At 49.0% G+C, this 14,471-nt stretch overlaps 8 protein-coding genes across 8 annotated transcripts; 3 read left to right on the forward strand and 5 right to left on the reverse strand.

The window, feature by feature from the left end:
- Nucleotides 1–454: 454 nt before the first annotated feature.
- TRUGW13939_06379 (uncharacterized protein) lies at nucleotides 455–1,669 on the reverse strand (the record flags this gene model as incomplete). Its single annotated transcript, XM_035489532.1, has 3 exons — nucleotides 455–1,381; nucleotides 1,442–1,490; nucleotides 1,545–1,669. 3 exons carry the CDS (start codon nucleotides 1,667–1,669, stop codon nucleotides 455–457), a joined length of 1,101 nt encoding a protein of 366 aa, XP_035345425.1.
- A 470-nt stretch (nucleotides 1,670–2,139) lies between these two features.
- Nucleotides 2,140–3,688, forward strand: TRUGW13939_06380 (uncharacterized protein; the record flags this gene model as incomplete). The annotated part of the gene is made up of 3 exons (XM_035489533.1): nucleotides 2,140–2,876; nucleotides 2,941–3,344; nucleotides 3,399–3,688. 3 exons carry the CDS (start codon nucleotides 2,140–2,142, stop codon nucleotides 3,686–3,688), a joined length of 1,431 nt encoding a protein of 476 aa, XP_035345426.1.
- Nucleotides 3,689–3,805: 117 nt separating this feature from the next.
- On the reverse strand, nucleotides 3,806–6,118 carry TRUGW13939_06381 (uncharacterized protein; the record flags this gene model as incomplete). The annotated part of the gene is made up of 4 exons (XM_035489534.1): nucleotides 3,806–4,920; nucleotides 4,973–5,439; nucleotides 5,518–5,997; nucleotides 6,045–6,118. 4 exons carry the CDS (start codon nucleotides 6,116–6,118, stop codon nucleotides 3,806–3,808), a joined length of 2,136 nt encoding a protein of 711 aa, XP_035345427.1.
- Nucleotides 6,119–6,351: 233 nt separating this feature from the next.
- Nucleotides 6,352–6,702, forward strand: TRUGW13939_06382 (uncharacterized protein; the record flags this gene model as incomplete). The annotated part of the gene is made up of 2 exons (XM_035489535.1): nucleotides 6,352–6,621; nucleotides 6,682–6,702. The coding sequence occupies 2 exons, from the start codon at nucleotides 6,352–6,354 to the stop codon at nucleotides 6,700–6,702; spliced, it is 291 nt and encodes a 96-aa protein (XP_035345428.1).
- A 285-nt stretch (nucleotides 6,703–6,987) lies between these two features.
- TRUGW13939_06383 (uncharacterized protein) lies at nucleotides 6,988–8,253 on the reverse strand (the record flags this gene model as incomplete). Its single annotated transcript, XM_035489536.1, has 1 exon — nucleotides 6,988–8,253. The coding sequence occupies one exon, from the start codon at nucleotides 8,251–8,253 to the stop codon at nucleotides 6,988–6,990; it is 1,266 nt and encodes a 421-aa protein (XP_035345429.1).
- Nucleotides 8,254–8,624: 371 nt separating this feature from the next.
- On the reverse strand, nucleotides 8,625–9,974 carry TRUGW13939_06384 (uncharacterized protein; the record flags this gene model as incomplete). The annotated part of the gene is made up of 1 exon (XM_035489537.1): nucleotides 8,625–9,974. One exon carries the CDS (start codon nucleotides 9,972–9,974, stop codon nucleotides 8,625–8,627), a length of 1,350 nt encoding a protein of 449 aa, XP_035345430.1.
- Nucleotides 9,975–10,201: 227 nt separating this feature from the next.
- TRUGW13939_06385 (uncharacterized protein) lies at nucleotides 10,202–12,766 on the reverse strand (the record flags this gene model as incomplete). Its single annotated transcript, XM_035489538.1, has 2 exons — nucleotides 10,202–12,645; nucleotides 12,736–12,766. The coding sequence occupies 2 exons, from the start codon at nucleotides 12,764–12,766 to the stop codon at nucleotides 10,202–10,204; spliced, it is 2,475 nt and encodes an 824-aa protein (XP_035345431.1).
- A 674-nt stretch (nucleotides 12,767–13,440) lies between these two features.
- Nucleotides 13,441–14,384, forward strand: TRUGW13939_06386 (uncharacterized protein; the record flags this gene model as incomplete). The annotated part of the gene is made up of 3 exons (XM_035489539.1): nucleotides 13,441–13,515; nucleotides 13,585–13,799; nucleotides 13,859–14,384. 3 exons carry the CDS (start codon nucleotides 13,441–13,443, stop codon nucleotides 14,382–14,384), a joined length of 816 nt encoding a protein of 271 aa, XP_035345432.1.
- Between the last annotated feature and the right edge of the window lie 87 nt (nucleotides 14,385–14,471).

A 14,471-nucleotide genomic window follows, 5' to 3' on the forward strand; every position in this document is an offset into this window, starting at 1 on the left:
CACAAAACACGTATAGAATATGGGGAAAAGAAAGCGAATGCATGTATGCACGGAGTACACCCGGGGTACTTCTTAGTATCTGCGTTTTCGAATTCCATCCGTAGCCGTCTCCACGCTGGCAAAAGACGGAGGCTACTCAGGCTAGTTTGAGAGAGTTTGAAAATATGGAGAGCTTGGAAGACTAAAAGAATGGAATCCAATACTTCCTTCTAAGCTTCTCAACACTTCGGAGTATGTAGTACTAGTACCTACAAGAACTCTGCTTATTAGTACGGAATAATTACAACACCATCTATAGCCGTATCCACCTCGTCTCTACCAGCCAAACTAGTTAGCACTAAACCTATTTTCCACGAACTAAGATTTGTATTGGACGACCGGAGCGGTTGTAACCCTAACCATAAGACTATGGACGATACAGTAAAGACTTTGTCCTTGCTACCTGATCTCCATCTCAACTCATTGTAATTACGCCTCGCCCGTGGAGCGTTCCACCTTCCATCTGGCCAAAGAAGCGGGGAAGATTGTCCATTGCGGCGGTCTGCACATGCGTAGTCACAACACCACGACTCGCCATGTCCAACACTTCGATAGCATCCTTCCGATTGCCCACTGTGCTCCCCACCAGCGCCAGCTGCTGGGCCACCATATAGTGAGGATACGCATGAGCAACAGGGACTGGCCGTCCCCGTGGCACACCCACGCATACCAGCGTGCCGTTAAACTTGAGAAACTTGAGGCCCTGAGCATATGCCGCATTGCTGCCACTGCACACTACCACGGCCGAAGCGCCTTTGCCTCCGGTGTGCTTTTTGACCTCGGTGGCCAGAGAGTCTCCACCATCATCTTGCGGAAATGATAGAATGTCAAGAAAGATCTCTGCGCCACAGCTTTTCACTAGCTCTTCCTTTGAACTGACATCCAGCCCAATAACCCGGTATCCCATTCCTCTGCTTGCCAACTGCACGGCTAGATGACCAAGACCGCCACCACCGCCTGCTATGACAACCCAATCCCCCGGACTGGCCCTACTCTTCTTCAAGGCGGCGTAGACGGTGACGCCGCCGCACAACAGCGGCGCCGCGATATCGCTAGGGAGACCCCCGGGGATCCGGGTGACATAATGAGCCCAACTAATGACATACTCCTGGAATGTTCCCGGGCAAGAAAAGCCCGAGACTTTTTGCTTCTCACAGATTCCGTCCGCTCCAGCGAGGCATGGCGCGCACGTACCGCAGGTGTAAGCAGTCCATTTGATCCCAACTCGGTCGCCAATGCTCAGGTCCGTTTGTTCGCAGTATGCGCCGATCTTGACGATATTTCCAATACCTTCGTGACCACCCACTTGACCTGGTTGGACCTTTTCATCCAAAAAGTCCCACTGCATTATTGTTATTAGTAAACTCACCATGTCGATTATAGTATTGCCTCGGAAACATACCTGGTTTAGCATCAAACTCAAGTCAGAATGGCAGACACCGGAATGTGTTCTAACATATGGTTAGCTTGAAAGAAAGAGACAAAAAAGTAAATCAGATTCTTACATGCGGATCAAAACCTCTCCGGGTCCGGGCTCGGGGGTTTTGACTTGTACGATTTTGGTGGAAATCTTTCCAGGATCATCGTATACAATTGCTTTGTGCGTCTCTGGTATATCGGGTTGGGCCATTTTCAAGTGTTGCTTTTGTGAAGTTTGTATGGATAAGTTGAGAATGGAGCTGCAATTCCAGGTTCCTTTTCTGAAAGTAGGATGCAAAGTCAATTTGTTCTTTTATAGTCTATTGACCATCAACCAAGCCCATAGTAGGAGTAAAAATGCTGCCCCTCATTTGAGTCTCTCCCCAAATTCTTCCTTCGTGTCCTTGAAAAATGGCCTTTCCCCTTCCTCTCCCATCTGTAGCCGTCTACCTTCCTTAGCCGTCCTGTGCCGGAAACATTTTCTCACATGTCCAGATATTTACTTTTATAGAAAAATGTCGGGTGAATTAACTAAATCTTCTCTCTTTTCCCTTGAAGTCAAGCTAAGTTAAATATAGCTCTGATGGTCGCCCGACTCGACATTGATACCGCCCAAGCTTTCTCTCCTTTGTCTACCTTTTTCTAGCATCATATCGTAAAGAGAAAAAAAAAGTCGTCATCATGCCTACCGTTGATTTCTCCTCCTTCTCCAACATAATTAATGGTAAAGCTAGGACGTCAGGTGAAAAAACTCATGGAATTCATCCATTCGACCGAAAACCATTGTGGGATGTGCCGCTTGCTTCCAAAACCGATATCCAAGAAGCCGTAATAGCAGCAAACAAAGCTGTCAAAACGTGGTCCAAGACGATAATTGAGTATAGACGGGGACTTATTAGCAAATACAGGGACTCATTCTTATCTCACCTGCCGGATATCAAATCCCTTCTTCAGAAGGAGGCTGGAAAAACCAGCGCCGTGGCAGACGCGGAGCTGAGTGACGCAGTCGCTCTGTTCGATCACCATCTCACTCTGAGCCTGCCAACCGAGGTACTGGATCTAGAGGATAGAGTGGTCACAACAAAATACGTCCCCGTTGGGGTCGTGGTTGCCATCTGCCCCTGGAACTTCCCCATTGTCTTGTCCATTGGAAAAGTTCTCGCTGCCCTGCTTACCGGCTGCAGCGTCATCGTGAAGCCGTCCCCGTTCACTCCGTACACGGCCCTGAAACTGGCCGAGATTGCTCAAAGTATCTTTCCTCCGGGTGTCGTACAGGCATTGTCGGGTGACGATTTGCTCGGTCCATCGCTCGTGGCGCATCCCGATGTCCACAAGGTCGCTTTTACGGGTTCGACTGCCACCGGAAAGAGAATCATGGCGCTCGCAGCCAACACGGTAAAGCGAGTTACTTTGGAAATGTATGGTGAAACATTGAAACAATTAACATTTGACTTTGGCTAATCAGTAACTTGTATATTGTAGGGGTGGCAATGATGCCGCGATCGTTCTCCCCGACGTCGATATCGCCAAAGTCGCTCCTCAAGTCACCATGGCGGCTTTATTCCACTCAGGCCAGGTTTGTGTCGCCACAAAGAGAGTCTATATCCATCAAGATATCTACGATCAATTCGTGGCGGCAATGGTGGAAACCATGAAGGGGTTGACTATTGGCGAGCCGGACAGCCTACTAGGGCCAATCCAGAACAAAATGCAGTATGACCGCATAAACCGCTTCCTCGCCGAGTTATCTTCTGGTGATGGTGAACAGGGACATGCCTTGATCAGTACAGATCATTCTTTTGGAGATCGTACTGGATACTTTATCGGTCCACACATTGTGAACGAGCCACAGCATGATTCGACAATCGTAACCGAGGAGCAGTTTGGTAAGAACAGTTCTCCTTAATTTTACATCTTGTATCACGACTTACTCTTAACAGGACCCATTATTCCGACTCTAAAATGGTCCACAGAGGAAGAAGTTCTTGGCTATGTCAATGGCACAAAAGCCGGTCTTGGGGCATGTGTTTGGAGTTCTGACAAATCTCGTGCCGAGCAAATAGGTCAGCGTATAGAGGCTGGAAACATCTTTATCAACTCCGGTCCTCAAATCATTGCCAAGGGTCTGTTTTCGGGACACAAGGAAAGCGGGCTTGGTGGCGAATGGGGGACTACAGGTATACTTGGATATTGTAATGTTCAAGTTACCCATGTATTCAAGAGTAGTTAGATAGACTTGGTCTTACAAAAAAAAGATAAGAAGCTTGATACACGTCTTTTACATTAATTTATTCTTAATATCCTTCAATCAATATATGTATACATGTATTTATACAAAATACAACGCTTAATAAATGTCCGTTTCCGGATCGAGATTAAAAACATAGTTATCCAAGCCCGTGAAATTGGCCAAAAAGGGATTCAGCTCGTCAATCATGTTTTCAGGCGGCCTCAAATCTCTAAATGATGATGGCGGCAATTCTGCAGCATATGAGGTACTATTATCCATCGAACCCACTGGTTGGTTATTATGCGATTGAGGCATCGATTGACTTGCATTTCTCAACGAATACCCAGAGTTTGCTCCTGTTACTGTTGCTGCCGTCGTTTGTGCTTCGTTATTGAACCACAGCTTTTCCAACAGTTTATTATACCGATGGCCTATGTGCGAGGGCCCGGTGGCGGCATCGTTTAAAACGCGAATGTACCCTCTGACCAGATCGACAATCTGACTGTGTTCGAATTCGGAGAAAGCGCCGAAAATGTCAGCTTTGTGGAGAAAAACGGCAGCATAAATGGTATATCTGGGTTCTAGGGTTAGTCTTGGGGTCGTCTTAGATATGAAAGGCATAACCAACACATAAAATCGAAATGGCATATAGCGAATATGAGCAACCGGGTCGGTCTCGATTGCAATAAATAAGATATTGCGTGCTGCATTGATAGCCTCAAAGATATATACCCCATCGGCTGATCCTAATACCCCCCGAGGGAATAACGATGAAGAAGGCCTGGCCTGTCCGGCGGCATGATCCCCCGCCCTCTCCATATAAAAGCGAGAAAGCATTGACTGGAAGGAAAAGGCATTGATATAAAGACACACATATTCGCTTACTATACGAAGAGTACTGTAGAGCTTGGGAGATGGCTCTAGTTTACCCCAAGTAGTCCGCCATAGTGACAAAGCGTGCCGAAGCTCGTCGAGATAAGGGTTGTAGTCTCCTCGACGCATCATTTCCGCCATACGCAGTTTATTGGAATAAAGAAGGTCGTGGGTGTTGTGTAATATTTGCGTTAGTTCGAGACTTGCGTCTAAAACAGAGGCATAGAGGTGATGCGAATCTTCCACGGATTGCAAGGTAGGGAAATCCTTAGCTGTGAAACGGGTAGATAATGACGGCCCACGCGACCAAAAAGACTGGCCCATGCGAACTGATACTTGCCGATCCGATATATAAACAACTAAAATAACCTGTAAGCATTATCCGTCTTCTCCAGCTATAGGCATTCTTACATATCCATGCCAAGCGATGTCGATGAGCTAGCTCTTGCGAAATGCCAGGTGGTACCTCACGAAACGAAACCTTATCCAGACGCAAAAGATATGCAAGCCGGATTGCTTGTCCGATCAAAGACCATCCCATGTTGTCCTCCACCACACTGATATTCCCTTGGTAAAGATGGTCATCGAGAGAGTAGTCGGAAATATGGTACGGAATCCACTCGGAAAGTAGGATGAGTCCCTCAACCGAGCCCACATTTAACGAGGATGGAGCAGCAAGGAATATGTCCATCATATGCGTCTTTAATGAATTCCAGCAGTGTTGGTGGATTGCACGCAGCTCTGGGTTGTCTTTTGAGGCAATCGTGAGAATGACGGTCAGTAAAAAGGGCTCGTCAACTACTAGTTGATCGATATTGGTTGTTTTGAGCATCTTTTTCGGTGCCAGTGGGCAAAACGTATGGTAATCCTGTGCGTAGCTAAGTGATTTGACAAGTCAGTTATCGGCTCTTTGAAAAAAAAAAAAAAGAGGCTGGAAGCAATACCGTTGAATCAACCTTTCACATATCGAATGACCCAAAAGATTCTTGACCAAGTTTCCAGCCTCCGAAAGCATCCCTGTGGAGAATGGTAAATTCGGGCCGATATTGTGCTGATTGTACCCCAATTCGCGATTAGGAAACGTATAATCCGGGGTAGCTGCTATATTAGGCCGCATCCCATTGTCGGACACGGAGTTGTGCCGAAGAGTAGCGTTAGATGATACTGTTGCGTCTGTCGCGGCCAATTTGGCAAGCATTTGCAACGCGTCGCAGGGTGTCTGCAGATCCGGATATATTGTTTCCTCAGGCTGAGTCCCGTCTTCGACGACTACCGCATTCGATTGATTATTTTGGTCAACGACTTGGGACACTGTAGGTGGTGATTTCACTTGTCCGGTCCGCAAGTTTCCCCCGCGCCGTGATCCAGCGGGCTTGCACTCCTGGCCTGCCCGAAGACATTCGAAACACCTCCAGCTAGTATCTTCCAGCGTGATCCTGATGATGGTCAGTTGTCCGGCCTCAGCACGCCTATGTGTACTTACGGTTCACACTTGAGCTTTCTTTGGCGGCATCGCTGACACGCCCGATAGAGGCGGATATTCTTGCTGCGCGTCATTATTACTGTTCAATGAATGAATGAATACAAGATCGCAAAGACCGTGAGGAGTGTAGTTGAAGAGATGAAGCAAAAAAGAGGGGGGTGTTTCCTTTTCCGGACTAGTCGGTTATAGACGGAAAGTTGCCGTATTAGGCAACCTTAAATAACTAGCCCAAGAGCAACCCTTCTTCTCTCACTTCACGTTGCCGCCTGTGGATAAGTTTGGTGCGGCTGTCAATAAATATTAATGCATGCCCAGCGTCACATGGGTTCGTGTTCTGAAAGCTCAGAAGGCCTCGGAAGATCGCCAGAAGGATCTCGAAAAAGATCTCCAGAAGTCTCACAGCGAAGTTTCGGGACTTCAGCAGAGAGTTTCAATGATCGAAAAACATCTTGCCTCAAATCAATCGATTCGAAGTTTTGTCCTTGACAATACTTCCAATATCACTGTGCCTGGCAACGATCTACATACTCGCAATGCATCCGCCAAATTCTACGTCTGGAACGATTCAACTCTCTCAGTATGTTAGCTGCCAATAAACACGCCTTTGGCTGTTTGGCTAGACCTTATTGTCCAATAGACTCTTTACCCTGATGAGTGAATAATTCTGCTCTACTACAAGGGACATCCAGATGTCTGGACGGTTGGCTATAGACATAGTTAAATATATAGTATCAATTGGCAGTTCGTACAATACATTACAATTCCACAGCTGTCAGTCCGCCATAAATATTAATCCATACCTAGTAGATATTGAAGTAGTTCAAATGTTGAATGTTGTAATCTCTGAATTGATAAATATTGGGTATCTCAAGCACATACTAAACCATGTCTATACGCGCGCCGCTCACCATGACATAAAAAAAAATCAATAGACGCTGTAACATCATGCCGCCGCATCCGCGGCTTCATCCTCTCGACAAAGGTCCTCTTCCAGCGCTTTGCGCTCCTTTTCCCGCTGTGCATTCTTCAACCGCATCAGCGTGACCTCTTGCAGACTCGCCGTTGTCAAACCTGGTTTGTCGCCAGAGACTAAAGGTCGTGCTTCCTTTTTCACATTGGCCGACGAGAAAGACCCGAAAGAGGGTTTTCCTCCACCACTCTTCGACGGCGTGCCCCGCTCTTTCAAACTGGCGAAATTGAACGAGGGCCGGGGTTTTGAGATTGAGGGCTTCGTAGTAGCATCTGTTGTTTTAGCTGTGTCTGTAGCTGAATTTGATGTTGTAGGTTGACGATCCGATTCAATACTGGGTTCGTTTCCAGATGCCCAAAACACAGACTCGACAATCGCCCAGTACCCCTCGCCTGTCTTTCGTTTCTTCTCGCTGTCTAGCACCGCCGCGTGGGCGCTCACAATCGAAGAAAAAACCACGACTCCGGTGGCAACCATCTTCTTTTCGCGTTTGTCGCCCACTCGCTGCCGCTTGTCTTTTAGCATGAACGCATTTTCTACCTTGCCAAATGACACAAATAGCGACATCAAGTGGTCCTTGTCCAGGTCGACTCCCAGCCCTTCGCGGATCCAGCGCACTTTGACGGCCCTCTCCAGCTCTGGCACGTTTGTGCCACCTTCCTTGGACCGGTCCACATACTGACTGGCCTTATCCTGTTCTTGTTTTTCTTGTTGCTGCTGTTCCTGTTGCTGTTCCTCTTCTTCCTCCCTCATCAGTTTCTCTTCGGCCTCTCGCCGTCGCCGCCGAGTATCCTCTGCAATACGCTGAATCTCCCTCTCCAACTTCTCCTCTGCGTCATTATCAGTCGTCGCCATCCACCCCCGCTTCATCCCCCTCTGCCCAGCAGCAGCAGCAGCATCCCCCGCCCTCTCTCTCGCCTCTAAATCTTCTTTCATCTTCCTCTTCGCCGCATCCATCATCTGCGTCTCCCGCTTCTTACGCTCCCGCGCCTCACGCGCATTATCATACAACTGCCGTACATCCGGATCCGATAACACATCATTTGCGATTTGTAGTAAGTGGAATTTGTCAATGTCGACGGGTGTCGGGTTGGAGATTTTGTCAGGATGGTATTTCAGCGCAGCGCGTCGGTATGCGCGCCGGATTTCGCTTTCAGAGGCCACCGGGGATATGTCGAGGAGGGCGTAGAAGTCCTGGGAGGAGGCTGCGTGTCCTTTGAGGTCGTCGGTTGGTGCCATTTTTTGTGGTTTCTGCTGCGTTGCAGCTTTTTCTAACTCGTTTTTCACCCACGGGACGTGTATTGATTGTGACTTGAGGTGGAAAAAGTAATTATAAAAAAAGGCTGTAAAACGTAGGAGTAGCAACAAGAAAACTTAAGCACAAGGCACTGAGATGTGAGTGATGAGAACAAATGATGTAGCAGTCAAAGATCGCCAACCAAATCTGGCAGAATCAGGCAGGCGGTGGCGATTAACGATCACGTGACTCATTTACAAAAGAATCAAAATATCCAAGCTTTTGTTACAATTTACTAATAAATCTACTGTGATTTTGAATATATGATATATTGCACAATAGTGGCGAGTTTATGATACATAATCTTACTCGGCTACCCCTGTCGCCGTTCCTCTGCCTCGGCCTCCTCTTCTTCTAACTGCTCAACCATATCCCGAGCCCTAAATCCTTCATGGCCCTCGCTTGGTCTCGGCGTAGGAGCCCTTCGCGCTATACCTGCCGTGATATGCTCTCTAAGCCAAGGAGGCACAAACGCTTTGATCCGGACATCTCCTCCAGAGACTTCGAACTCTTGAGATGGCACGTATTGGCTGCTCTCGCCCGTTAGCGAGATATCCGTCAGCATCTCAAGACGGCATATGCCCAGACCGACGTTTCCAATTCCATTAATGAATTTTCCAGCGCTGCGCCCTTTTCGTCCGCCAGTCTTGGATATATTCGCGCCGCTGCTGTCAGGGGGCAGAGATATCGTTGTGTGGGGGTCGTAGATGGGCATTTCGCTGTTGCTGTCAGGCTGGTTTCCCTCATGGTACAACTGTACAGGCAGAATGCGTTTTCGAACAACGCCCGTGTGGTGTGTACGTATAGTCAGCTCTTGGCCGACATAGCAGCCCTTGCGGAAATCAATGGCGCGTGCAAGATCCATGTTGCACTCCATTGGCAGAGCAGACTCGCGCGTAATCTCAGCCTGACCCTCGGCTACTCCGTGAAGTATGCGGCGTAGGGTATATGTTTCCAGACCAACTTCACCGCCAGCAAACTTGGAAGAAGAAGAGGAGGGGCCATCGGGAAGGTGAGCCAGGAGATCACCGTCACCGGGCGTAAGCAATCGCGATCCAAACCCCGGAGCCCGCGTATCAATACACCCAGCCACAAGCGAAGCAGGCGAGAATTTCGAGGGGAAATCCGAGTCGAGGTTATAGGCTGCCCATCTCGATTCGGCGCCTTCGTTCCATGCGGCCCACACCGATCGTTCGCCGTCTTCCAATGCACGTATTTTGAGCTTCGAGCGCAGTTTGTGTTTCTTGAGATGCTTCATCAGATTTTTCACTTCGTCCTTGTCGACTTCAATCAGCCAATGAGGGTCCCCATCTGCGTCTACGCTTGTGTCTCCCGTCATGGGGTAGATGAATACATCGTGCAGGATACGGCCCTGCGAGTTCAAAAATGCGCTGTAAGATCCCGTTCGGCGCGCCGCGCTGACGGGCTCTTTGCCCATGAGCATATTTTGCGTGACCATGCCTTGCAAAAATGAAGTGCTGTCAACGCCAGCAATCGCAATTAATGCACGATTGGTCAGCCTGGTATAGCCGGAAGCCGGGGGAGCTGGCGGGAGCTCATGATTGAGGTTTTGCTGGCGAGCCCTGACGCTCGTTGAGAAAAATGCCTTGCCATTGCCCAAGCATCTCGAGCAGACGAAATTTGTGGATCGCCGGGATGCCATCATTGTTGGTCGTCGAATGGATGTAGTGAAGTTGGCAAGCTCGTGGAGTTTGTCATATTAGGCGGGAAAGAGCGGCAGAATATTTCCGACGTCATAGCGCGATCTAGCATGGCAGTATTATTACCAGTAGTAATGTGTTTTACAATTAATATGTTTGAATATATTGATATAACCTTTAACGATATAACTAATGGCAGGGCTATGCATAACTGGTTTCAAAACAAAAGCTACTTCTTTCCCTGGGCTACATTCTGAAGAAAGCCCAGTAAAAACGCCTTGTTGTCTGGCGATGTTAGCCGATGAGCCCCCGAATTCGTAGTGCCGTTTTCTGATGGGCTACCTAGCCTCGACACGTTTGCCGGTATATTTGATTCGACACCTGAAAGCGACGGAGACGAAATTGCATCAAAATGGCCTCGCGACGCGGGGCGGTCTGCGGCCGAAGCCATGTAAGAAGATTTTTCACTTGGGGACTTGCCGAACAGATTCAATAATGTTTCTTTTTGCGCCGCTGTTTGACTAGGTCGTCGATCATACTTGGGCACGATGGGTTTGTCGTGAGTTATCGTCGGGACCTTGTTCACCGGTGCGTATGGGTTCGGGCTTGGAGACAATTCATGGACAGGGATCGTGCGAGTAGGCAGCACATTATTAAGGTCCAATTTCTCCGAGCGCCGCAAGATTTGTGGCTGGAAGCCTTTGGATACTTCTGCAGTTTTGGTCTTTTCATTCGCCCTGTCAATATGCGAACGAGATGAAGGGCGTGAAATTTGCTCAGACGACACCGACGAGTCCCTCTTGGCAGCTGATGGCCGTGATAGAATTTTGATCGGAGATGCTGCAGCCACTGGCTTCTTGCTTGTCTTGGGTCGATGGGTTTCCTGCTTTACAAATCCCTTTTGGCCAAATTCAGGTGTCTTCAATGGACCGGACACTGTAGCAGATGTAATAGCATCGTCGTCAAGATGGGTTGCCTTGACATTTGATACCTCTTTTTTGCTCGAGGGAGGTCGTTGTAGAATCTGTACCGGGGCATTTTTCACTGGCTGAGCTGCTAATTCCGCAGCAGGCATTGGCGATGGCTTGTGTGCGGAGCCTTTGAGCAGAGCCAGCAGATTATCCTGAGGTGGCAACGGCTTGAGCTGTGTTGACAGTCCCACGCCGTGCTGTGATATGGTTGCCGGTTTTGGTGTGGGAGACTGGGTTTTGAACACATTCAGAAGGGCCAAGGAGTGGCTGGTCAATTTCGGAGGTGGCAATTTGCTTGCAGGAGGTATCGTCGACCCCTGGAACGGAGCCGCATTTGTCTGCTGGGCAAATTGTGGATCTCCAGTCTGCTGATAGGGTGCAACCTGTGTTGCGTGGAATGGTGCGGCATGTTGTTGTTCATTGCGTAGTTGAGGAAACATGTTATCAGATAATGATGGACGTTGTTCAGAAACAAACGCGTTCCAGTTTCTCGAGGGAGGTGGCGCACTCGCATAGGGAGCAGGAAAGCCAAAAGGTTGGTTTTGAACAGCAGGAGCCGGTGAAACGCCGTCGTGTGAGATCTGTTGGTGTGGCATGTAGGAAGAGGGAGGCTGGCGAAAGACGACAGGCTGTTGATGTAATCCTTCCGGTACACGCGCCATAGGTCCGGGAATGCCCTGAGTTGCAGTTTCACTGGAGCCGTTGAGCAAGAGTGACAGCAAAGCATTCGACTTTGATGGGTCGGTGGTTGAAACGGGAGGGGAAGGCTGTATAACCGAGGCTGAGGGGCCAATGTTGAGCAGGCGCTTCAGATGCGACGAGACATCCTGTGAAGGACTAACTTCCGGTAGATCGCTGGCGGTGCCAGGCTGGGTATATATATGACTTGAAGCAAAGCCATTGTTGGCCGAGATAAACGCTTCGTCCATAGATGTTTCGCCTTCTGTATAGGCCAGTGAAGAGACTGCTGGATAGTTCTTGGCGTCCAGCTTTCGCTGTTGGGCGATCCATTTTTTGAGGGGATGAAGGAACGGAGCAACCATGTAAAATTTGTTGGCGTTGACAACGTCATTCTGGGCTTGTTTGTTCTTCTTGACCGTAGGAAGATCGGACAGGTTGACCCATTCGATCCTACTAATTTCCTTTCTGGTCTGAGGAGCAAACTGGGTATCCATGGGCACACCACGAAAGACGTAGAGTTTCATGTGCTGCTCGCGCATGGTTATCTCGATATACTTCATCTGCTTGTCGTCCTTGACGAGGCCAGCTTCCTTCAAATCATATCCGGTCTCTTCGAGAACTTCGCGTACAGCACAGTCCAAATCTTTTTCTTCCTTGTTGATTTTGCCACGAGGAAAACTCCAATTCGCATTCTTTTTCCAACCTTTGACCAAGACGACTTTGTCCATGGTTTCATTGAGCATGATAGCGCCTCGCACTGGCACACGGGTTTTGTATGCCAGGAATTCTGCAAATGCCGTTGTATGATGATACTCCGACCACTGCGACATCAGTGGGCAGTGCTGAAAGATGCGCATCGCAAAGGCCTTCAGGGACAGCGAAGGCAGGGCCGGATCGAGAGGCCGAATGAAGTCCTCGTAGAACCATTGCGCCTCTTCCACCTGAAAGCAAATTCGTTCCACAGATTCCAGTTCTTCTCGCGGTAGGTTTATGATAAAGCGGACACACAGGTCATCCAGCCCTATTGGAGTTGACGAAGATTTTCAAGTTAGCTTCCTATGCCATTTTTGCAAGTCTCAGTGAGTATGGGAGGAGCTACTGGCAAACGCACAGTCTTCGAGGCTTAGTCTTGTTTCTGTCATAATGGCGACTATAAGTGGGCATTTCAAAATGCAGAGGAGTAACGACGGGAGCCTGAATCAGATCTGATGAGGTTTGGGATCAGTGATCGCAGGCTAGGCACACTAGGGGCACCCCAGTGCTGGTCCACCGCTGGATCAGGGGTTTGACCGCTGTGGGTGGCGGAACTATGAGCTGGTTCAACCTGGCCGGATTTCTGAATACGTGGACAGAAGCGAAACAAACACACATGTAGCGGCGTAAAGAAGATGGCAAAGGCCAAACCAGCCGGACAAGAGGTGGTTGGTTGTTGTGGGTCGTCTCTAGCTCCGTCCGGGAGCAACAGCCAGACTATGGAAATTGCACCGCCACACGGCCGATGCCCAATCGCTCTGTGGCGCCACTGCCCCAGCCACTCCGTGGGTCTGTGCGCGCGGAATGACGTGGGCGGGCGCTTGCTGAAAGCCTGAAACACCAAAGGGAAAAGCTGCTGAGACCGCAACTGTCTCGCCTGACTCTTACAACAAGTCTTTTCCCCTTTGTTCCCCTTTGTTTTATTCTTTGTCTGCATCTATTATTTGCATAGTACCAGGGGCTTGCCACTACTACGCCAGCCGATTTCGTACCGGACATTCCAGCTGCTCTATTTATTTTGCGCCAAAGGTTGCAGTGGCAAAGCTACGATAGAACAACAATAATGGCTGCTCAATTGGCTTCATTTGTGGGCAGAAGCATCTTGAAGGAGAATGTCAAGAACAAGTTTGGCCAGGAGGTAAGTTGCATTCGACCACGACTACCAAAGTTTGCGACAGAATATATACTAAAATCTACTTCTCTTCAGGATCCCTACTTCGAGCATGTGCCTGCCTCCCGACTGGGTCGTGCATTTGGCAAGAAAACCCAAAAGCGTCGCAAAGCCATTCCACCGGGCCTGTCTCAAAACGATGCCAAAATCCTCAATCGCGTGAAACGACGGGCGTACCAGCTCGATTATTCCCTTTTTAGCCTATGCGGTCTCCGATTTGGCTGGGGGAGCGTTATTGGATTGATACCCTTGTAAGTGAAGCCCAGCGGAAACCGGAAAACTCAAAAGCTGATTATGATATCTTTTTCAGTGCTGGTGACGGTGTGGATGCCGCGTTGGCCATGATGGTGGCCAGGGATTGCCAAAAAATCGATGGCGGACTCCCTCCGCAGCTCTATTCTCGGATGTTGATCAACATCGTCTTCGACTTCGTCATTGGCCTTGTTCCGTTTATTGGTGACCTTGCCGACGCAGTTTACAAGTGCAACACTCGCAATGCCATTCTCTTAGAAAAGTATCTCCGAGAGAAGGAGGCTAAAGCAGATAAGAAACGCGCCAAGAGAGCGAATGATCCACAGAGAAACCAGCGTCCCGTCGACTTGAGTATCCCCGAGGAGTTTGACAGATATCAGGATGACATGATACCGGACCCTCCGGGTTATACGCAAGATCCTGTCTCAGAGTCGATTCCAATAGAGCACGGTAACAATTCTCACGGCCCTGTCAGACCCGATCCCGCGCATAGATCCAAATCTCCTCGACGAAACAAAAGTCGTTCGGGCGGACGGAGGCAAAAGCAAGGAGACCTTGAAGCCGGCGTCAGTGGTGGCCGTTAATGAGCAGTGCCCTCAGTTTACTTCCTGCATGGAAGATCCTGCTTTTCGTCAAATTTTTGGTATATGGTGGATAATTTCCTAGTATAA

This window comes from Talaromyces rugulosus, chromosome III, assembly GCF_013368755.1.
Source record: "Talaromyces rugulosus chromosome III, complete sequence".
In the NCBI taxonomy this organism is placed as follows: domain Eukaryota; kingdom Fungi; phylum Ascomycota; class Eurotiomycetes; order Eurotiales; family Trichocomaceae; genus Talaromyces; species Talaromyces rugulosus.